General features: G+C 32.0%; 1 protein-coding gene across 2 annotated transcripts in view; it reads left to right on the top strand.

Annotated features, from left to right (window-relative positions):
- The window catches only part of LOC107438264 (minichromosome maintenance 3), a 46936-nt gene extending 28380 nt beyond the window's left edge, over positions 1–18556 (top strand). For both annotated transcript variants that reach the window (XM_016050500.3, XM_043051543.2), the window contains exons 14-18: positions 1853–2003; positions 3258–3478; positions 5409–5479; positions 7621–7717; positions 18259–18556. In XM_016050500.3, the coding sequence (XP_015905986.2) occupies positions 1853–2003; positions 3258–3478; positions 5409–5479; positions 7621–7717; positions 18259–18460 (742 nt within the window). In that variant the 3' untranslated portion in view covers positions 18461–18556. The remainder of the gene's footprint in view (positions 1–1852; positions 2004–3257; positions 3479–5408; positions 5480–7620; positions 7718–18258) is intronic.
- The last annotated feature ends 6262 nt before the right edge of the window (positions 18557–24818 follow it).

Here is a 24818-nt window from a genome sequence, read left to right as displayed (position 1 = left end):
AAAAAATTACTTCTTTAATATACCCCTTTATATTAGAACTTATATTAATAGAATAAAAAAAAAATGCATTAGAAGATAGAAACTTCTTTTTTTCATGCACTACTATAAATAACATTTACATCTTAAATGGTTGTTTGCCTGTTAAATTAATAAATGAGTTGTAAAGTAATAAATAAGTATATTTAAAGTTATTATACTTTTTCATTATATTTGTATATTTATGGAACTTGTATATTTAAGTATTTTTGAATTCTTTATTTAAATTATTAATCGATAGTCAAGATATCTGTAAAATGTATGTTGATGGTTTCGTTAATTTTTACTTGGATCTTAATGTTTTAGTTAACCTTTTGTTTTAAATAAACCTGAGAAACCTAGTTTAAACCAAATCGAAATAAAAAATTATTTTAAACTGAAAAACCTGGTTTTCAGGGGATTTTTGAATATTTTTTTCCAACCCTGTTCAAAACAGTAATATACATTATTATTTGCAGAAAAAAAAGAGATAGAACAAGTAAATTGAACTAATAACATAAAATGTATTAATTTTGGTTTGCTTTGCTTGGTTGCAGAAATTTCTTAACTGCATTTTTCATTGTTTACACTCACAAAGTTAATGTGACTTGTGGACAATCCATTATTTTGTTTTTCTACTCTATATACACTATTTTTGAAGCATTTCATTTTTCTGGTTGCACCTCTGCCTCATGCCCCCCCCCCTCTGCAAAACCTCTTGTGGTCACTTTTATTAACTATCTCCTAAACCGCAAAGTTAGTGTGATTTTTGGAGAATTGCTTTTTATAGAATTGTGTTCTAGGGTTGTTTGTTTCCACTAACATATTTAAGCTTGGGTGCACTTGAGCTTTATTGAACCAGTTTTCCGAATGTTTAATCTTTTATAACCTGCGAGTGGAAATGAAATGAAATGAGTGGGCCTTTTTTTTAATCAATAATTATTTTATCTGTAATCACGCACGCCTTGGAAGAATCTGAGTGGCATATTGAAATTCAAACACATTTTTGAAATGAGTCACAGAAAATTTCAACAATAAAGTCTATTTAAATACAGAGGTTATTTACTCTTGATATGCCTTAGCGAGTAAATTCTATAAATAAGTTTAATAAATTTTTTAACCCATATTTTCTACCAAAGCAACTTGCATGATTTTTGAGATACCTTGTACCAGTTATAACATTGTTTACTCAGAAAGATCATATATGATGGTGTCACGTAGAACATCTATGTAATGTAATTCTATTAACCGAATTTACTTTTACAAGTGTAGACAATGAAAAATCCAGCTTAGAAGAAATGTCTGTAATTAATCAAGGATCTTTTTTTTATTTCTTGTTTCCCTATTTGTTAGAAGGTTACAATTATTACAAAACCGAAATTGATATATTGGCTAGTTATTAGACATTATAATGTATAATTAGTTGATTATTATAATAATTATATATATTTATTCCAATGCTCTAGAAAATTTAATTATTTTTCCCGTGTAAATAATAAACACTTGATTGTATATTTTGTATGTTTAAGTGTTTTTATCTAAAACTTATTTTGAAGCATTTTATAATTAATATGTTTCAGACTAATTTTATGGCCATGTTTAGTAAGTTAAAAGATATGTAATTTGAAAGTTAAAAGACATATAATATGATATATGTAACGTAGATTCTATAAAATGCAAAGCCTCATGTTTCAAGGTTTTCGTTACAAAGATCTTATACTGCATATATATATGATCATTTTATCAATATTTCCTAATCATTAAAAGAAATGCTTCCATACTTAAATATTATAATATCTTAATATACAAATATTAATATAAATATCTTATTTTTCAGGGAGAAAGTTGTTAGTATTGAGTTTATGAAAAAGTATATTCACTTAGCAAAGGCTGTAAAACCAATTCTCACTAAGGAAGCGTGTGAAATTCTTTCTGAAGAATATACAAAACTTCGAGCATTTGATACTCAGAACAGTGATATTGCCAGGGTAAGTGACATTCTTATCTTACAAATTTATTTAAAATTAAGGTGTTCAGCAAGCTGATAACCTGGCAAAGCAAGAGACATTTTTAATTTTGGAAAAGGCAGGAACGTTCGTAATTTAAGCAAAGAATTTATAAATTTCTATCAAATAGGTGGAATTTTTTTTCTTAGCATAATTTTTGAATTTTATAACTTTAGTGTTTCAGTCTGGTCTGCAGCTGTTTTGTCTACTATAATTTTTTCTTGTATCAAAAGAAAGTTAATGTGAAAAAACCCTGTAAAATTGTGTTTAAAAATAAAATTAAATAGTATACTAAGTAGTAATAAATGTGTTAAATCTAATTACACATAACTCAGTGGCTTGGCAAAGGCCTATTGTGCCTGTCTCAGTTTTCTGTGGTGCAGGAGCAGATGTTCTGGCTTGGTGGTTAGCCGAGCACGGAACCCCCAGTATACTTGGTACTCATTTTATTGACCCACTGAGACCTGTTCTAAGCATTGAACCCAGGNAAAATATAAAGTGTTTTTTATCCTGTTCCTTAAAAATTATGATGTTCTTTCTAAAACTGAAAAAAAGAACATCATTTCTAGAGCGAATTATCTTTTTAACTTTTGTGATTTCACAATTTTTTTATTTATTTATTATTTAATTTATGAATTTAAAATTCTAGTTTAGCAGGAGTCTGTCTAGGCTTTTCTGAGAGGTACCTATTTTGTGAAAATTTAGGCATAATTTGCGACATTTAAAAATTATATTAAAAAATCAACACTAAAATGTGGATTTATCGTTTCTTACGGGATACAAAAATAAAATTTTAAGAAAAAGTATTTTGTTTTCTGAAAATGAATTTGTGAAGGTACCGCTAAACGGTAGTAAATTTGATCTAGACGGACCCCTGTTTAGGCTTTTTATATTACACTTATATTAAAAAAGAAATAAAGCAGCTTTAAATAATCCTTATAGCTTTAAATAATATAATCCTTTTTAAATTTATTGTTGTGTTTTTGTAGAGAGAAATAGTAACTTCAGTAAGTCACGAAAAATTCATAGAACTATTCATGAAAAGTCCTGAATTTGAAAATCTAAAATATAGCTGATACCCTGTATGAAGTTAAGCTTTTGTGGTTGAATTTGTAGCATGTAATATTTTTTTTCATTGTGAAAAAATTAGGCTGAACTTGGTCAGACATAATGTAAAATTTCAATATTTCTTTAAAAAAAAAATAAATTAATAAAAAAACATGTGTTTGCACACAGACTCAACCAGTGACTGCTCGATCTTTAGAGACGTTGATCCGTCTTTCTACTGCCCACGCCAAAGCTAGAATGTCGAATACGGTGAGTGTGAAAGATGCTCAGTCTGCTATCAGTTTGGTGCAGTATGCCTACTTCAAGAAGGTGATGGAGAAAGAGAAGAAGCGCAGGCGCCACGACGACAGCTCTAGTGATGAAGAAACGGAAGAAGCACACAAGAAAAAGTTAGTTTATTTATTTTATAGGTAACACTATTGAAAAGCTTTTTGGAAAAAGTTTTTCAGTGACATTTTAATTAAAATTGCAAAAATTGCTTGCATGAAAAGTAAAAACAATAAGAAACTGTTTTAAGAAAACATTCTTTTCCATTAAAACTTCGAACCCCCTTGGCAGAATCGTGGCGCCAAGGGGGTTCGACAATCGTGCTCCGCCATGATTGTCACAGAACGTTGCAGAGTTCTTGCAGAAAGAATTATCCTTTGAAAGGTAAAAAAATTTGGTTTTCTTTTCTGCAAAAATTATATTTGAAAAATGCCTTTTTCATGCATCGTGTGGGAAAGAACTGTTCTTGATTTTTCGATTTTTATTTGAGGAGAATAAAAAGTAAAGAGTATTGGAGCAAAATATTCATTTTTATAGAAATGTTTGAAAGATTTTTTTCCTCCACAATTATATTGAATAAATGCCTTTTTCACGCATTAGAAAGTAAGAAATGCTCGTAGTTCTTTTAAAATTCTTATTTGGGAAAAAATTTTTTAAAAAATTGCTTTTCTTTTCTTTTACGGATTTTAAGATTTTTTTTTTTATGTGATGAGGATTTATGAAATGTGGAGAAAAAAAAAGTAATGAGTGCATTTTCCTCTTACAAAATATGAGAACATCGCCCATGATATTAGAGAGAAAAAATTATTACATAACCATTTAAAAAAAATACATACAATTTTATTATATCCAAATAGGCTTTTTTTGTAAATACAACGTTTCTTTTTCTTTAAATTTAATTTATAACATGTATATTAATTCATGGTGCAAAGCATTTTTAAAAAAGTGCATATTTTCGTTTTTTTAAGGGCCTTTTTTACCTTTTCGAAAATGAGATTTTTTACTTTACCATGTCAATTTTCACCACATATTATGAGCTGGGTTCGGTGAGATTGTTGCACTCACCTGCTGCAATTTGCAAGCAGATATTCTCAATTTTTAGACTTTATTTTCCACCCTCTGATATCAAACCAAAAAAATCTCTTGATCATTTTATAATGGCTAATATAATCAAGAAAAGAGTTCTGGGTGCTTAGCATTTTTCAAAAAGGGTTTAAAGGTGCTTATTTTTGATTTACGTTTTTTAAAAACTCTTAAAGGTGCTTTTTTTATTCGCGATTTGTAAAAAGTGCTTAATTTTCTATCTTTTAAAAAGTTTTTTCTTTCTTTTCCGTGTCGATTGTCATCATAAATTTTAAAAAATGCATGATTTTCACAATTTCCTCTGCAATATTTATCAGAAACTAGTTATTTTATCATGATTATGTAAAGTTTTTGAAAATGTTTTTGAATTTTATTGATTTTATGTTAAGGAAAATCTGCCTCAGGGCTTCTAACCATAGAATATTTCTAAGCTCAATATTTTGAACAGAACATTACTCAGTTCATTATTCCACTTAGATCTTCTATTAAGGAGGCACTATACCTCAGGCAAAAACTTTTCCTGGCTAATTCTATTTGACCTGCTTTGGTGATTTGAAATTGAAAAAAATTAATTTAAGTAAGGTTACAGTTAACCTTGAACTGACAAATGCTATCAAAATATCCAAATATAAACAAATTATGGCAAGATTACTGTCGACACGGCAGAATGCTAAGTTATCCTGCAATCATTTATTTGCATTTGGATTTTTTGAAGAAAAGAAATTTTTAGAATTTGAAATTTTGTAGTTTTCTCTAGGTGTACCTGCACTCACTTTATACTTTAAATTCTAAAATAATGAAACAGAAGTAGCTATTTCTCTCTTGAAGAATTGTAGAGGAAATATTGAAATGTTCATGTGATTTAAGTGTACTCGACCAGTTTTTTCTTTGCTGTTTTAGTTTTTAGTGTGTAGAATTTTTTCTTTTAAATTATTCATTCTATATTTCTTGTTATTTTTAACATTGCAGGAAATCTACTAAGCCCAGACCTAAACCTGGTGAAGAAGGATATGATCCATTTGAATTTGATGATGTAGAAGGTAAGGAATTATTCAAGTTTATCAAATTTATGATTTCCTCCATGCTTTATTTAGTTTTGTTCATTACTATTTTAAAATCAAGATGTTTTACATTTCCTTTCCATTAACATATTACATTTCCTTTAAAGTTCATTGTTTAATAAATGATATGAAACATTTTCAAATTACTCATTGTGATCAGTATTTAACATAGGCTAGTAGACATCACTTGGTTTTCTAAATATAGACCTATTTAAGAAATCTTTTAATGGAAATTTTTTACTTATTTTAAGATGTAGGAATGAATTTTCAAGATGATAACGATTTGCCTCACAATGTTTTTAGAGTCACAATCCTCTACTCAGGAGTGGATTTTATTTTCTTAAATTTTTTTTAAATACTTTCTGGGCAATGATATATCTTTTGCAAAAATATAATAAACTGAGTTGCCACAGAATTAAAAAAAAAAAAAGTAGGGAGAGCAGAAAAAAAATTATTATTATTAATCAGGAAATCTCTCTGAATGTTTATTAAAATAACCTAAGAAACTCATTGAAAAGGAATAAAATTGAGGGTCAGGTGTTTGAGTCCAATATTTTTTTTTTTATAATGCTTAGTACAAATTTTAAGTAATATTTAAGTTTCATAACATTTATTTTGCAGTTTTATATATTTATTTTCTTTCGTCTATTTTATAGTACTTATTAATGTGATACATTTCTGTGCTATCTTAGTATAAATTGAAGTATTAAAAATATTTTTTGACTTTATCTAATTATAATCAAGATCTTAAAATCAAATTACCTATGTTTTTTTTAACACTAAACATACCAACACTTAATATATACATATTTCTACCATAGCCGGTCAAATGGCCAAACTTTATGTTTCTTGATTTAATGTATGAAATGTGGATGCTAGGAAAAAAATTAACTAAAAAAACTTTATTATAATTAAACAAAATTGCATATTGACAATTTTTATGTATTACAAACACTTGCTGAATGCAATTTTTACATATACGGGGTTTTTACATTTTCCGCAAACATATTTCTTCTAATTATTATTTCTATAATTTTTATAAATATTCTTATAAGAATATATAAAAATTATAATTGTCACTTTTTCTTACGCAAAAATGCCAATCTAAAATTTTAGGTACTTTCTTGACATTTGAATTTGCAGTTATTCTGATTGAACTAACTAAGCAACACTATTTTCAGAAATGTGCAACTAATCGAATGCAATACGCTGAACACGCATTACATTTCTGATCCGATAGCCTTATAAAGCAATAAATTGTTCCCCAGGTCAAATGACCGGTTGTGGTAGAAATAAGTATACTACAAGTATTATTCTTAAAAAAAAAAGAAAACACTTAATACTAGAATATTAACTGTATATAATTGTTAGAAAAAGTCATGAAGTCAAATGTGCAAAAACGATAAGATGATAAGCTCATTTTCGATGCAAAAATTCTTAAAGGGTCATTTGACCAGTTATGGTATGTTTAGTGTTAATGAAAAAAATCACACTAATGTTGAGCCTATTGCTTAGAAGTTGCAAGAAAAAGGTCAGGAAATTGTTCCTTTAAAAATACAGTAATTGAGAATAATTAACAATATTGGGGTCAGCTTGGTAAAAAAGAGTTATCTGATTTATTGTTCTTTGAGATATTGTGAAGTAACTATAACGTGTGTAGCATAAAAAGCTTCAATTAATCTTTTTATGTTATTCCTGTTCTGTAAATCCTTTTCTTATTTTATTTTTTCAAAACACTTTCTCACACTTTTAAGTTCGCATTCTGTCCTTTAATCTATTTTTGGCTCAAGTGTGCATTCATTAAAAGAAGGACCTTTTCCCCTTTGCTCTTTGTGGGAATCGCGTGACCTATTTAATAAACCAATTACAATTACTAAGATTTTCCTAAAACGAGACATTTTACGAAATTTCTTTGCAAGATTTTCCCTAACATTTATGGAACAGCACGATGATTAAGAATCGCATTCTCTCCCTCGTCATCACATAATGATTAAATAAAATATACATGCTCTATTTAAAAATGCTGTGCCTGTTTGTTCTGCTCACACGAGTGCTAACATTATATATATATATACTATTATTCATGGCAATAAAGTGTGTTTGACAAAATTTTTTAATAGGTGCCCAAGTTGCTTCTTCCCAACCATCATCTGGAACGACGCAGGCAGGCTCGTCAACAATGGATACAAGTAAACCCAGTAGTTTGTCCGACTCAAGGTATCTTATTTTTTCATATTCACATCTTTTTAATCCTGTATTAGAAATATTACTTTAAGAGATCAAAGTTCTATATTTCCGAAATAGTCGTATATAAATCCCTTGTTTCTTTTACACCGTGCAAAATATTTACATCCTGTAATGTGTATAGAATCTGTAAAATTGATTACTATCTATCATAAAACAGCTTTCAAACGTGTTGCCTCGAGTAACTAAAGATTCTTTTGATAAAATTAATCTCTATTTTTGAATTGAAAGATAATCAGGGTCTTTCTCAACGCAGTCATCTGTCTTTACTTTTTAAAGTTTGTATTACATTTTTCATGCACTAGCTTCATTTGAAAATTAAAGAATTGTCACATCTGAGAGATCGAGAATGAGCCGGGATACATCAAAGGCATAAGTATTATCAGAGATGCTATAAACCCTCAGGGGGGTTTACCTACTTTAGGTAAACACAGGAAGTCAACCTTCTTTAGGTAAACACAGGGAGTCAACCTTCTTTAGGTAAACACAGGGAGTCACGCCCCGGGGTACCCTAGTAACATGTCCTCCCTTTAGTCCTACTTTCCCCTTTCTCTTCCCCTTGTCGTGGTTGCGAATTTACTGATAAGGGCTTTTCATCTATGTTTGATTACCACCCTGTTGTATCAGACCCAGGTGGGAAGAGACCACCCTCGGGTTTGCCGTGCGTGGAGACCCGTGTCCTTGGAAAAGGGGATCCTGGCAGTTGAGGGGCGTCTTGGTACCCCAATACACTGCTTTGGCTAATACACTATTTTGTTTTTTGCACCCCCTTAGTAGGACTCCGTGGTGGGTGATGCCGCTGGTAGTAGTACTGTTTTTATTTTCTATGGCTGAAGATAGTACGGTGTTGAATTCCGCACACCAATGCAAAAACAGCGGAACAACTCTTCCACCGCATGTATATGCTCGTTATTTCATAATTACATTGACGAATCCTGTCCTACCAAACACATCATTTTCTAAAGTTTCACCATTCTTAATACACAAAGCTCTTCTCTCTGCACTAGGAGAAGTAGCCTTTGTGAGAAAACTACATTCTGGCGACCTTTTAGCGCAGACGACATCCGAAAAACAAGCCACTGCAGCTATCTGTTCCTTTAAGATAACTGTCACTCCGCACAAATCGTTGAATACCTGTCATGGAGTAATCTCCCAAGCGGAATTCATAGAAAACGAAGAAAATACGATCTTAGAAGACCAGCATGTTGTTGAGGTCCGTAGGATTAAAATTCGAAGGAATGGACAACTCATTACAACGAAACATCTTATCCTTACGTTTGCCTCTCCAACGTTACCATCTGCTTTAAACTTGCATGGTATAATTGCCCAGTTAGACCCTATGTCCCAAATCCTTTGAGGTGCTTTCAGTGCCAAAGGTTTGGGCATTCAAAAAGCAGCTTGCTGTGATACACCTGTTTGTGCTCGCTGCTCTACTCCAGGCCATTCAGACACTTCCTGTGAGTTACAACCCCTTTGTATTAACTGCAAGGGAGCTCATGAAGCTTACTCAAGGAGTTGTCCGAGATGGTCAGAGGAGAAAGAAATTCAATCAGTTAAAGTAATGCAGCCCGTCAAATCGTTACTGCCTGTACACCCCTTCCGGGCGTGTCATATTCTACGACTGTTAAGACTTCATATTGTTCTATTGGTACTCAAACTGATTCCCCGGCTCAAACATCTACTAAAAATAAGCAGATTAAACCACCAACTCAAAAACCGAAGTTTAACTTTACCATATCATCAGCATCTAATAGGACCACCTCACCTCCACCTAGCAAAACATCTAAAATAGACAATTCCGAAAAGGCTCAACCTTTTCCAAAATAAATCCCTTCAAAAAAACTACCCACTAGTCAAAAGCCTGGCTATACCAGGAAGAGAAAAGATGCAAAGCCAATCAATCCACTTCTTCTGCTTTACAGAAGATGGATTGTGAGGTAGAATTGTTTTTGCTTCCTTTCGATTGACACAACCGCTTTCGATTGACCTCTGGATAATTACGTTAACTTTCAATCATCTTTTCTTATTCCATAATGTTCATATGTTTCATATCATGGAACTGTTGCGGATTGCAAAATAAAGTCTCTGATGTCAATGACATTATTTCAAAATATCAACCTGCATGCATTGCTTTGCAGGAGACACATTTAACGTCATCCAATGCTTTTAAACTGACCAACTATTCTTGCTATCGGCAGGATTTTAATAATGGAAATCAACCTCATGGCGGCGTAGCAGTTTTAACTTCATCAGCTTTTCTATCAACTCACCTTTCATTATCAACCTCATTACAGGCTACCATAGTTCAAATTTACATCAATGTCCTCATTACAGTCCTGCTCTGTCTATCTACCCCCTCATGCATTCATTTCCCAAACAGATTTGAACTCACTTATAGTTAAATTACTTTCGCCCTTTATTTTGCTCGAGATTTAATGGTCATAGTAAATTGTGGGGTAGTTCCGCCTCCAATGACCGGGGGCATAAAATTAAACGACTCATCTACGACCATAATCTCTGTTTGCTTAATAAAGACGAAGAAACTTATTTTCATTCACCTACTCGAACCTTTCACTCCATTCATCTAGCGTTATGTTCACCCGCTATCTTACCTTTTATAAACTTTTCTGTGAGTGATAATCTTCACAGCAGTGATCATTTTCCTCTCATTGTTTCATATTTTACTTCTGTTCCCATGAGTTCATGACCATCAACTTTCATGTTTCATTGCGCTAACTGGCCTCTATTTACAATGCTTGCTCAGATTACGGAGGACATGATAACTCGCAATACTATAGGTGCTGCTATTAATAATGTAACATCTGTAATTCTCCAAGCGGCAGAGGAAAGTATTCCTAAGTCGTCAAGTTCACTTTCTCGCCACCGCAAGCCGTGGTGGATGAGAAATGCGCAGCTGCCTACAAAGAGCAGAGACGCTTCTACAATTTTTTTCCTTTTTAGAATTAGGAGTGGTTTTCTTTTTCTCTTACTTTAAAATGTGTTTACACTTTTTCCTTGTAATTTGGGTTCGATAAAACATCAATTAACGACACTTTTTGGTCGATCCAGAAAACCGGGAAATGAAGACATCCGGGATAGCGATGGTCCCAAGCATCCCGGATAATTGGTTTTTTATTGTACAGACATTAGTATTGAATTGGTTTCTTTATTCAATTTATTTATTTTTTAAAAGATTTTGTGCATTTTTATTACAGTGTCAAGGGTTTTTAAATAATGTTTTATTAAGGAAATGGAATTTATTTTTTAAATCAAGATTATCTACCTAATATAGTTTTGTGTTGCTAAATCTGTGTTTAATTATTTTATTTCCATTTAATATTTTTCCACAATTTGTGCTCTATTAGTGTGTAAAATTTCTTGTATTCTTATATTTAATAAATTTTTTACTTAAAATTTCTTAGAAGTGTCAAATGTTGCATACCGTGCATCTTTTTTTTACCCCTCCTAAAATCTCCTAAATTCTTGTTAGGGAAACTCCTGAATGTTAATTTTGCTAGGTTGGCACGTCTGTAATACCTATTCTAAAACCAGGTAAAGAGGCTAACGATCCAAACAACTATCGCCTGATAGCCTTGACCAGCTGCCTTGGTAAAACATTTGAGCGGATGGTTAACTCTCGGTTTACTGTATTACATCGAAAAAAAGCGTGTCATACCAGACTTTCAAAGTGGCTTCCGTAAGGGCCGGTCAACTTTAGACAATATTATTGAACTATAATCCAGAATTCATAACGCCTTTGTCCGGCTGAATCATCTTGTCTCTGTTTTTTTTTGGTATTGAAAAGGCATATGATCGAACTTGGCGTTGTGGAATTCTCCAGACACTGTTTGACATTGGACTCCGGGGTCATTTGCCAATTTTCATCAAAAATTTCTTGCTGAGGCGCTATTTTCGTATTAAACTTTGACCTACATTTTCTGATCTTTACGTTCAAGCGGAACGCGTCCCACGAGGCAGCGTTTTAAGTGTCACGTTATTCATCATGCATATTTCACCAGTTTTAAACTTCTTGCCCCCTACTGTCTCTGGCTCTCTCTATGTCGATCTACACATCTCATGTTCAGGATTCGACATGAGAGTCATCGAGCGACAACTGCAATTAGCTGTTAACAAGATCTTAGACTGGTGTGATCAGAATAGTCGCACTCTTTCACCTTCTAAAAGTTGCTGCATCCGTTTCGGCCGTACAGGCGCGCTTCATAATGACCCTGACATCTCCATTCGAAACATTAATTTAACAGTCGTGCCACACACGAAATTTTTAGGAGTCATTTTCGACAATAAGCTAACTTTCTTACCTCATATCAGGCTATTACGTAGACAATGCGAACAGAAACTGAACATTTTGCGTGTACTGTGTAATACATTCTGGGGAGCTGATCGCCTAGCCCTGCTACGCATATATCAAGCGCTGATACTTTCACGGCTTGACTATGCATGTGCAGTTTATGGCTCTGCAACCGCCTCCAATCTACGTATCTTAGATACCGTACACCATTCAGCTCTTCGCATTTGTTCGGGAGCTTTTCGTACATCTCCCGTTGAAAGTTTATACGTTGTCTGTAATCAAATACCATTAGATTTACATCGCATGAAGCTATCTCTCAGTTATTACTTTCGTATCATGTCCTCTAGATATCATCCACTAAAGCATTATGTAATTTCATCAAGCTTGGAGAGATTATATGCAGCTAGATCTTCTCACGTCCGTCCATTTCATGCCCGCATGCGTTTACTCATTCAAACTTTTGACATTTGCAAATCACCATCGCAATCAGTCGATCATCTTCTCATACCNATCAAAAATTTCTTGCTGAGGCGCTATTTTCGTGTTAAACTTGGATCAACATTTTCTGATCTTTACGTTCAAGCGGAAGGCGTCCCACAAGGCAGCGTTTTAAGTGTCACATTATTCATCATGCATATTTCACCAGTTTTAAACTTCTTGCCCCCTACTGTCTCTGGCTCTCTCTATGTGGATCTACACATCTCATGTTCAGGATTCGACATGAGAGTCATTGAGCGACAACTGCAATTAGCTGTTAACAAGATCTTAGACTGGTGTAATCAGAATAGTCACACTCTTTCACCTTCTAAAAGTTGCTGCATCCATTTCGGCCGTACACGCGCGCTTCATAATGACCCTGACATCTCCATTCGAAACATTGATTTAACAGTCGTGCCACACACGAAATTTTTAGGAGTCATTTTCGACAATAAGCTAACTTTCATACCTCATATCAGGCTATTAAGTAAACAATGCAAACAGAAACTGAACATTTTGCTTCTTCTGTGTAATACATTTTGGGGAGCTGATCGCCTAACCCTGCTATGCATATATCAACCGCTGATACTCTCACTGCTTGACTATGCATGTGCAGTTTATGGCTCTGCAACCACCTCAAATCTACGTATCTTAGATACCGTACACCATTCAGCTCTTCGCATTTGTTCGGGAGCTTTTCGTACATCCCCCGAAAGTTTATGCGTTGTCTGCAATCAAATACCTTTAGATTTACATCGCATGAAGCTATCTCTCAGTTATTACTTTCGTATCATGTCCTCTAGATATCATCCACTAAAGCATTAAGTAATTTCATCAAGCTTGGAGAGATTATATGCAGCTAGATCTTTTCACGTCCGTCCATTTCATGCTCGCATGCGTTTACTCATTCAAACTTTTGACATTTGCAAATCACCATCGCAATCAGTGGATCATCTTCTCATACCTCCATGGAACATTATACCGTATCTATTTTATTCCCCTTTTATGATGCATAATAAATCTAATGTTGCACCCATTTTCTACCAGCAACTATTCATTTCTCATCGTGACCAATATTCAGAGTATGTACCTGTGTTTACTGACGGATCAAAATCTGCGGGTTATGTGGGCGGTGGCATCATTATCGCTGATGATACCTATAACTACAGAATCCCAAGTATTTGCTCTGTCTTTACTGCTGAAGCTGCTGCCATCCTCTTGGCACTGCGGCTGATTTCCACTCGCTCTACAAGGAAGTATTGCATATACTCCGACAGTATGAGTGTTTTAAGGCAGTTGGAAAATTTTAACAGTGATACTCGTCCGATTCTATGTTTTATTAATACAGGGATGAGATTTTTCTGCATTTTTTACTTTTGCCTCTTGAATTTCAGCCTTTTTATCAAAAACTCGTTTATCTCAAAGTTTCACTTTTTTTTAATAAATATTCTACTTTTTCGAAAAATTCAGCCATTGAAATAATTATATTTATTTCCGATTTTCAAATTTAAGCAGAAAATTCAAACTACATAGCTGCCAATCCTTCCACATTTTTACTTATTTTAGCTATTTTCTCCGCTTTTAGACGCAGAACATAAGATTTTCCGCATTTTTACTTGTCCGCCAGGTAGTTTGTATTTTCTTAATTCAGACATCGCTGCTTCAAACGAGCCTTTTACGAGCCCGGAATTTGCTAACATTTCGATTCTTATTTACGTGATTTAAAAATCCAATATCACAATTTATATTTACCCATTTTTATGTAGCGATTCATATTGAAACGAGTTTAAAATCCAATGTCGTGATTTGTTCATGCGGTTATAATATCAAACATTGATTTTTGTATTTATACTTTATTTTAAAATAAGACATTGGGATTCGCATTCACGCAATTTAAAAATTATGCATCGTGATTTGTATATACTCAATTTAAGAATTCTAATATGCAGTTTAAATGTTTTCAATTTTAAAATCGAATATCGAGCTTTATATTCAAGTGGTTTTTAAATCCATTATCGTGATTCGTATTCACACGATTTTAAAATCCAAGGTCGCTATTTGTATTCACGTGATTATCGCGAATAATATCAATTATAGCTAAGAAGCTTGTGACAAAGGCAGGTGAAGAAAGAAAAAATAGGATTTGTCAAAAGATGTTTGAAGATGGGCTAACGACTAAATTAATCACCAATCTGTTTCCCCTCATTCACAGGCTGCATTACGAGCAGACCTTGATAAAGGATCTTTTTGCTTGTTATGTAAAACATGAAGCATTTGCAGCAAATTAAACAAAAATTTAAAAAAAAGATATAGCAAACAAAAGCTATCAATTTTTGTTATAATAAGTTATTAAATTTTTTGTGGAAAAAAAGTTGATCAACTTAGCTCCAAAATTAAAAAAATAATGCTGCTGTTATTTATGGTATAAAATGCGAAATTCTTATCATATGAAAAATAATTATCTAAAGAGTTTCTGATTATCGTGTACTTGTTTCAAACTAAAATAGCAATTTTTGTATGTTAAGGAGTTACTATATGTTTCTACTTCACAGTTATTGACATGTTTCACAGGGCTTTAGCTAGATTAGATTATAATATGAACATAGTAATTCTAATTGTAAAAGTTTATTTTCTTTTCTAAATAATTTTAAAAGTCATGTTTCTGATTTATTTGTTTGTTTATCTTGTTTATTTGTTTATCTGATTTATTTGATTTTACTCACTTTTGAATGCAATTGTTTTATAAATCACGTAACAGTATTTATTAAAAGAAAGGGACTGTCAATGTATGTTCTCAAAAGTTTTTATTTGCCAAATCGGGCAATTCCTCAAGTAATAATTGTCTCTTTTATGTGAACTGAAGAAAAATATAATTTCTAGCTTAATTTTTTCAATTGGTTATTTTACTTTTTACTAAATGTTAAGTATCGATGTAATCATTCGTTTATTATCTTAAATTGCCTGCAATTTATTATGAAACTATTACACACACGTAAAATTTACTTACGTGGAAATTCAGCTTTTTTGCCATTTGGCCAATCTCATCCCTGTTGATAACCCTTCACAAAAATAAATTTCACATTTTATTCTGTTGGGTACCGAGTCACGTTGATATCCCAGGGAACGACTTGGCTGATTCGGCTGCGCGATCTGCTACCTCTATTTTAACTCTATCTGTACCTTTCTCGAACACAAAAACTTATATTCGACAGTTCATCACATCTGTTTCGCAACAACAATGGGATCTAAAAATTTATAACAAGTTGCACTCAATAAAAACAGTTTTTAACCCTTATCCTGTATTGAGTCTGCGGCATGCAGATGCAAAATTAAACCGTCTCTGAATCGGCCACTCGGCTCTACCCACCTACATTTGTTATTTGGGGAACCTCCTCCCCAATGCAACACCTGTAAAGTTTTACTCACTATTCATCATATTTTAATCAGCTGCCCATGTTTTAACTGTCATCGTCTAACCGTTTTTGGTTGTTCTATTTTTAACTCTGCGGGATTTGTTAGGTGACTCTCATCATCCTAACATTTTTGCTTTTCTACACGCTATCGGTCTTTTATACTGTATCTAACTGTTTTATCCTATTCGCAATTTTATTCAGCTTTGAATACAATTGTTTTATAATGCTTTACTACATTTACATTTTATCTGATTTTACTCACTTTTGAATACATCTGTCACGCATGATTTTTAAGGAGGTAAATTTGAAATATACATTTACCTTTATTTAAATGTAAATACTGTAACGAAAAACAAGCACTTGAACATATTTCTGCAATCATTTCCTAGCATTTCTTGATTTTTTGATATATTTTATTGTAAACATCAATCTTTAGATGTTTAATTTCACCTCATAGTTAATAGTCGGAATAATCACAACTATACATGTAAAACATGTTTATAGAGGTGAATTTGTTACTTTTGTATTTTTGCCCGATAGCCTCCGGGCTGTTGCTAAAATAGTATTATGTTTTTTTATTGTTTTTAAATAAATGCCACTGAGGGGCTTCGACGGGCCTCTCGGCCAGTGCGTGTGGCAGATACTTTCTGTCCACCTCCGGCTGTGCGGGAGACTGTCATGGCGCCAAGATGAAAATTTTTCCCGCATACCCATATTTGGGGGTGTCGGCGACCCAATTAACCTTACCTATATTTTAAAACCGTTTGTTTGGTGCAGCATGTCCTTCTTTGGACTTTGTGCCATTAACCCAACATTCAATCAATCAGAGATGCTATAAATGGAAAGATAACGGATGTTTGTAACACCGTTCTTGAATGTCACTGATTCGTTGAAAGAAAAACTAGCGCATGCGCATTGTTCATATTCAACATTATAAAATAATACTTACATAAGTTTAAAATTACTAAATAAATTCAAATAAAATCATAATAACTCAAATAAACCGCAACAGATCAATTTATTTGGACTAAAATATATGAAAACAGACAACAAAATGACATAATTTGCTGCCTGCTTGTTGACGTCACAAAACCTAAGACGCTGATTGGTTAAGGGAGAAAAAACTTGGATGGAATGTAGAACATGCTCTACCATTGTCCAAGAAGTTGGACCAAGTTCTTGGATGATAGTTTACACGATCCAAGCTCAAAGCAAAACGAGTTTCCATCAATATCAATCAATCTCTGTCCAAGAAATTGGATCGTCTAAACAGGCCTTTAAAGGAATAAGTATTTTATTTTATTATTGTTGTTGAACAGTCAACCCAATTTTTTTACTTACAACTACCAATGTTCAATTCCATAGCCTTGTAATTTTGAACCCGACCTAGAAAACAAGGGAACTTCTGGATCAAGTATTGGGCGAAATTTGCTTTCATAGAGGACTTTTTGATCGAACTAACCTACATTTGCGTTACAAGCAGAGGAAAGCATGGCGGCAAGGGGACTCGAACCCATGATCCGTTCAATGTTCCTACCATTGAGGATATTTTACGTCAACACTGTGGAATTTGTATTGACCAGCAATACCTGGGTTTCGAACTTGGTTCACCTCATTGGAAGGTGAACACTCTGTATGATTTTTCGGGGAATATAACGAAATTCCACGTTTCTCAAGACCATTGTTTCTCCGACTTTCACTGATCAAATACTTATACTCAGGCAAAATTTTCACGGAATTCCTCCATCTAAAACCCCTTCCATACACATGATTTTTCCGCAAATGGGCAGAAAACCGCCAATATGATTCTTTTGGTTTGGCCAATTTTTACCATTATGAATAATTGGACTTCGCTGGAATCCTCTAATATCGCGGTTTAAATATCAAACATCAATTTACGTAATTTAAAAGTCCATTGTTATGATTTGTATTTTCTTATTTCAAAAATCAAATTATCGATGCGCGTCGTGATCCGTATTTACGTGTTTTTTTAATCCAATAATGTGATTCATGTTCGCGCATTTTAAAAATCCAATATCACAATTCATATTCACATGATTTTTGTGAGAACTAAGATTTTTCTTACATTAGTTTCTGTAAAAATGTGATATTCTTCATTGATAGGTAATTTAAATATAAATCTTATTTCAAAAAGTCATGCCAACTATGAAACATGCATGGTATATAAAATCAATATAAATTTTTTGTACATGAAATTTTCACGGTTTTTCACCTTGTGGTTACAAAATTTTATTCTCTGATCTTTTTTCCCCTTTACTGCTTATTATTGATTTTTTTTTTCTTCATACCCTCAGGATGAAAGACTTCAGATCAATTATATCGAAACTCTTTAAAGAACGCCATGCACAGTCTGTTCCTATCCAAGTGTTGAACGATTATGTGAGCGAACAAGAAACAGAACATCCTTTCACTCCTGAAGAAATAAATACTGCTTTGGATGCGATGACCGAAGCCAATCAATTAATGGTTGCTAATGAAATTGTTTTCTTGATCTAGAACTTCAAAAACTTTTGTAAATATGTTTGTTTTTAATTGCTTCACTTTTGTCTGCATTTCTTATTTTAAAAAATAAATTGTTTAAAAATTTTTCAATGAACCTGTGTGATTTTTTATATCGTTGTCAAAAATGATTGTGCCCCGGAAAAAATCCGGATTTTTCTTTAACCGCGATCCCGAAGTTTCCAGAAATCCCAGGTCCAGAAGTTTCAAGAAATCATCAATCACATTTATGTATACAAACTCTTGTATATTTTATTTTGAAATATTAGAACTAGAATTTATACTTGGTATTTTTTTCTTGTACAATAATAAATGTGAATAGAGATGTAAGTAAACTTATACATAATTATTCAGCAATTATATATATAATTTATTTAGAATTTCATATTTTTGAAAATATCTATGATTTGAATTTATAAAAGCAATTTTTTGAAATGCATCATTAATGATTTTACTCAAGAAATTTTCAGGATTTTTTAGTTAGGCTCACAATCACCCCTGCAAAGACTTAATAGTTGGTGTTCAAGACTGACAGTGAGCATGCGTCGTCATTACAAGCGTTGCTCTGGCGATTGCTGCTGTTTGATAATATTTTTAGAATTCTTTTTTTTTTTTTCATTTTAATTTTACTTCACTTTTGTCTGCAGTTCTTATTTTAAAAAATAAATTTTTTAAAAATGTTTCAATGAACCTGTGTGATTTTTTATGTAGTCGTCAAAAATGATTGTGCCCCAGAAAAAATCCGGATTTTTCTCTAACCGCGATCCTGAAGTTTCCAGAAATCCCAGGTCCAGAAGTTTCAAGAAATCATCGATCACATTTATGTATACAAACTCTTGCATATTTTATTTTAAAGTATTAGAACTAGAAGTTATACTTGGTATTTTTTTCTTGTANTTTTTTTTAATTTTTTTTTTTTTTTTTTTTTTTCCATTTTAATTTTACTTCACTTTTGCCTGCAGTTCTTATTTTGAAAAATAAATGTTGTAAAAATGTTTCAATGAACCTGTGTGATTTTTTATGTAGTCGTCAAAAATGATTGTGCCCCGGAAAAAATCCGGATTTTTCTCTAACTGCGATCCCGAAGTTTCCAGAAATCCCAGGTCCAGAAGTTTCAAGAAATCATCGATCACATTTATGTATACAAACTCTTGCATATTTTATTTTAAAATATTAGAACTAGAATTTATACTTGGTATTTTTTTCTTGTAGAATAATAAATGCAACTTTTTGAAATGCATCATCAATGATTTTACTCAAGAAATTTTCAGGATTTTTTTTAGTTGGGCTCACAATCACCCCTGCATTGTAGACGTATAAAAGTAGAATTTTAAAAGATTTAATAGTTGGTGTTAAGACTGACAGTGAGCATGCGCCGTCATTACAAGCGTGGTGTTTGATAATTTTTTTAGAATTTTTTTTTTTTTTTAATTTTTATAAGTTGGTGAGTTCATTTTTGAGGTATGGGACCAGAGAGATCCTATAAACTGCTTTTCGAGTTGTAAATAAAAGAGAATTTCATCATTTGAACGAAATTTTTGTTATTCTTGTTTTAATTAAGAATCCGAGAGTCTAACCTACAGTTCAGTCTGGTTGTTTTATTGTTTATAAACAAACTTTTTTTTATCACACTGATCTTCTGTAGAAGTAATTTTTCATGTAATTTTAGAAAATACTTCATATGATATCTTAAATTACTTTTAAGTGTTATGCTTAGTGAACTTATCTTTGGGTATATAATTTTAATTAAATATACCCCTTTTTTTTAATGAAAATGCTTCTAAATTGTGCCACGCTGTTGATCTTAAGCCTGAAGTGGATACATATACAAAATGTTGTTTTTTAGTTATTCATATCAAACTACTAATTAAGATTCGAATTCTTTCCTATCAGTTATGTAATATGCCTTGCAATTTTAATCATGTATATTTTTGGGATTATCAGAAATTTAAAAAAAAGTTTAAACTAGAAAATAAAGAGCTACGCATTTTTTAAGCACCAACATTGCTATTGTTAAGCACCAAAGTAACCAACATTTTCAATTGTTATGACTGAATAATTTTGACCCGTTTGTTTATTTAATTGCATTTACTTAAAAATGCTTAATTTAAAATTGATTTCTATGCCTTTTACGTCTATGATCTATGTATAGTGTGCAAAAGATTAACCCGAAACACTTTTAATAACTTTTGATCTAATAATCAGTTTTTTTAGATAGGTACTGGGAATCAAACATGGGAGTGATCTCAAATATGCTAATTTATTTGTGCAGATATTTTAAGTGATCACTGAAAATATTTTTTCCTTGTCTGTCAAATTGCAGTGAACACGGTTTTTCATTTCTTATACATTTCCAGGGTGCATAGTGTTTTTAAAAGGTGCTTATTTTAGTTTTAAAAGAACTTAAAGTAGCTTTTTTTTTGTTTGGTGTTTGTAAAAAGTGCTTAACTTTCTATCTTTTAAAAAGAGATTTTTTCTTTGCCTTGTCGATTGTCTTCATAAATTACAAAAAGAGCATGATTTTCACTGTTTTCTTTGCAATATTTATCAAAAATTATTTATTTTATCCTGATTATGGAGAGTTTTTGGAAATGTTTTTGTTCATTTTATGTTTATAAATTAAAAACTTTAAACAATAGAATAAAAAAATTTATTACTTCTCATATCCTATTTATAATATTATTATTTTTTTTTTTTTGGAAAGTGCTTAAAAATATTTTTTGAGTGCTTATTATTTGTTGAAAAATCGAAAAAAGTCTTTTATCCCATAGGTCAGGGAGAAGACGCAAAACCTGAAATTGTCGGGGAATTTTATTTTGACTCTAAAAAACAAGAAAAGTTCATTTTTTGTTGCAAAATCCTAGAAAATTTCTACATCATACCTGGAAAATAACTGGTCTTAGAATTTTTAGTAACACTAATTAGTTATTGAAATTCGATTTAAATAATTTTAATATCTAACACAATTATTTGTTGTAATAGTTCCACATTTTAGTGAAACTTTTCCATGTTTCAATCCTCATTCAATGATGTTTTTTTGTTCAAAACCTGATATTTGACATTACAAATATAAAAAAAAACACAATTTTTCTCATGAAGAATTGCATGTACAGATAATATATGGTCTAGATTTGCATTGAAATTTTCTAGAAATACCTGGAAAAGTTATAGAATTTTTTTTTCTAAGATAAAGTGAGAATCCTGATTACAATTTATAGTTTTTTTTATCTATTAATGAAAAAAAAATGACTGGTCACTTAACTTATCAAATATTATTTTTTGCCTGGAATTATCTTTGGATAAACGAATTTTATAATTGCGCACAAAAATTTTTTCAATTCACTTTGTTTTCGAGATTTTGCTGAAGATTCAAAAAGTGAACCTTGAAATACCAGGGAAAGATACGGAATTTTTTTCTCTAATTTTAAGTGGAAACCCTGATTACAATTTTTTTCTCTCTCTAATATTAAAAAAATAATTATTAAAAATATTTTTTGTCTGGGGTTATCTTTTGATAAACGAATTTTATGACTGTTCAAAAAATTTTCAATTCGCTTAAGTTACCCCCACGAACAGTTAAGTTTCATTCCTAGCTTGTGAAAATTCGACCATTAAATCTAAAGTTCTTCAGGGTCTTTCTTTTTTGTGCATTATTGGATGCATTGACATTGTAGTGTGTCTTACCACTACAATATTACAGTTCCAATTCAGTAGTATATAAGACATTTAACTCGATTCTATGATGGGGCAACTTTCATATATGAAAGTTGACATTGTCTATAACTTCTCTTTCCACATTGGTGACCCGGACGTGATGTGAACACGCCTACCTTCACCGAAACTCCCACTTCGATTTGAACATGCTTACTTCGTTGGATCGTCCACATTGAACAGTTGACTTGTGACTGCGACATTGTCCTCCTCGTGCAGTTGCTACTCGAACACGTACAACATATTCACTCGACTACTAAAAGCAACATGAGTGTGAACTTAATACAACTCTTACGATCAGCACTCAAAAGTACGGTGATCTTAAAGCAGCTCTCCCTGCTTTTCACAAAACAGCAATAAATCAACTAGTGGTATCCATTCATCGAATTCTATAACAGCTATAATTATGGTGGGGGAGTACTGTAGTGTGTCTACCACTACAAAATTCAAATTCACTATAATATATAAGACATGTTAACTCGATTCTATGTTGGGGAAGCTTTTTATAGGTGAACAACAATCCCCACAATTCGATTTAAAGATCGTAGAGTTTTTTGAGGATTTCATGAATGCCCATACTTTTTTTCAAATTTAGCAGTTCTGATGTTTTTAACTAAGACCAGTTTTTAATACTTTCCTGTCAACTTTTGTCCTATCCAAGAACAATTTTCGAAACGGTTTGTAAAATAAAAATGAAATATAAATTATTATAGGCAGAAATATTTTTATATTTTGCTACAGTTTAAAGACATTGTATAATTATCATGAATTTAATGTATTCCTATGTAGTGGTGGACCCTTTGGCAGAATTCCTATATGCAACAAAACTCTCTAGCACTAACATCTTTCTGCGAGATACTTTTAATAATAACAAACAAATATGTTACTAATTTTAAAGTAGCAAAAGCGTTGTGTTTACGGAAGAAAACAAATATTTTTTCTTTGAACAACAAGTAATAATTTTTTATTCTATGTTATGGATGATATTCTCGGATTTTGTTGGGGAAGAAAACGCACTAATAATTTCCTTCTTCGCATTTTGTAAATTATCATCACAATAAAAAAAAAATAGTTAGAAATCACGAAATCCGTAGTAGTAATCCCCCCCCCCGAATAATAAGATCGACGAAATCACGTGAATCGGACTCCTAAAAGGGGGGTTACTCAAATGTGTATTTCGTTTCGAGATTAGGTTGTTGTAATAAATAATAACAGTATAGAAAAATCAAATCTTGCATTTGAGAATTTACTTTTTAAGAATCATATATCCTTAATTTCGATCGATTTTTCTATACTGTTTGAAATATATCAGAATCTTTAAGAACCGCATGAAAATGAATAACTGTCGAAAATAAAATCGAAACATATCGATACTATCGGCGTAAATTGAACTCGTCAAAAATTGATTATCTAAAGTAAAGTGACCACACGTCCCGATTTTGGCGGGACAGTCCCGCTTTTTGGTGGACTGTCCCGCGTCCCGCCGATTTTTAAAAATGTCCCGCTTTTTAGAAAATATCTGCATTTCTTATTTTAACTGTACTGTAAAAATATATTACCTATTATTTATTAAATATTATGGTGAATATAAAGAAATAAAAAGTAAACAGAGTAAACTAAATTAGGCAATGTATCGAGTTAGATTTACTCGGTGGTGTTCGATCATTGTCGATACGTCTCGGCTTAATTCAGATAAGTGCATACAGTGCGGTTTGTTGTTTTCAATTTGACGTTCGGTTTGACTCATTATTTGATTGACGAAGGTAGTGGTAGAGCAACAGTCGCCACAACGTAACGGTCAATAAGGTAAAATTTAATACTCTTTTTTAGCCTTTGTAGTAAATTTTTTTATTTATTTCTAATATTTACCCACAGAATAAAAGATGAGTAAAAAAAGAGAATGCAAATTTAATGAAGAGCTAAGCAGAGAATTTCCATTTATTAAAAAAACCAAAATATACTATGTGGTACGGTGTGATAAATGCAATGCTGAATTTTTGAACTCACATGGTGGAAAAAACGATATTGTAATACATCTAGCGATAAAGAGGCACAAAAGATTTTTGAATAATGCCGCTTCCTTGTCTAAAATGGAACAGTTTTTTTTCGCAATGCTAGCTCTGGCAGCACGGAAAAACAGTTAGCATTAGCGGAAGGGCTATTTGCTTTCCACACCATAAACCTTGATCTGAAAATCAAAGTTTCAGATCAATGGATTGTACGTCGCAAATGATCAAAACATTATACGACAAAAAATATGCATGTGCAAGGACAAAAACCGAAGCAATTATTTGTAATAATTTTTCACCATAACCGTTTTCACAATTGCAGAAAGAATTAGAAAAATGCGCATTTATATCCATGAATTCTGAAGCTTCAAACCACAAAGATTTAAAAAATTTTCCCACAATTGTTAGATTTTTTGATCCAGAAACAGGAATTAAATATAGAATATCATATTTTGTTTCATTGCCGGGTGAAACTTCACAAATAATTTTTGATTCAGTAAGTACTATTTTAAAAAAGAATAATTTGAACAAGAAAATTATTGCCTATTGTGCGGATAACACTAACGCAAATTTTGGTGGAAAAGCTAGAAGAAACTTAATGAACATTTGAACCAAAAAATTATTGGAGTAGGTTG

This window comes from Parasteatoda tepidariorum, chromosome 2, assembly GCF_043381705.1.
Source record: "Parasteatoda tepidariorum isolate YZ-2023 chromosome 2, CAS_Ptep_4.0, whole genome shotgun sequence".
NCBI lineage: Eukaryota > Metazoa > Arthropoda > Arachnida > Araneae > Theridiidae > Parasteatoda > Parasteatoda tepidariorum.
The sequence above is the reverse complement of the archived record's forward strand: the minus strand, read 5'-3'. Positions and strand labels throughout refer to the sequence as shown.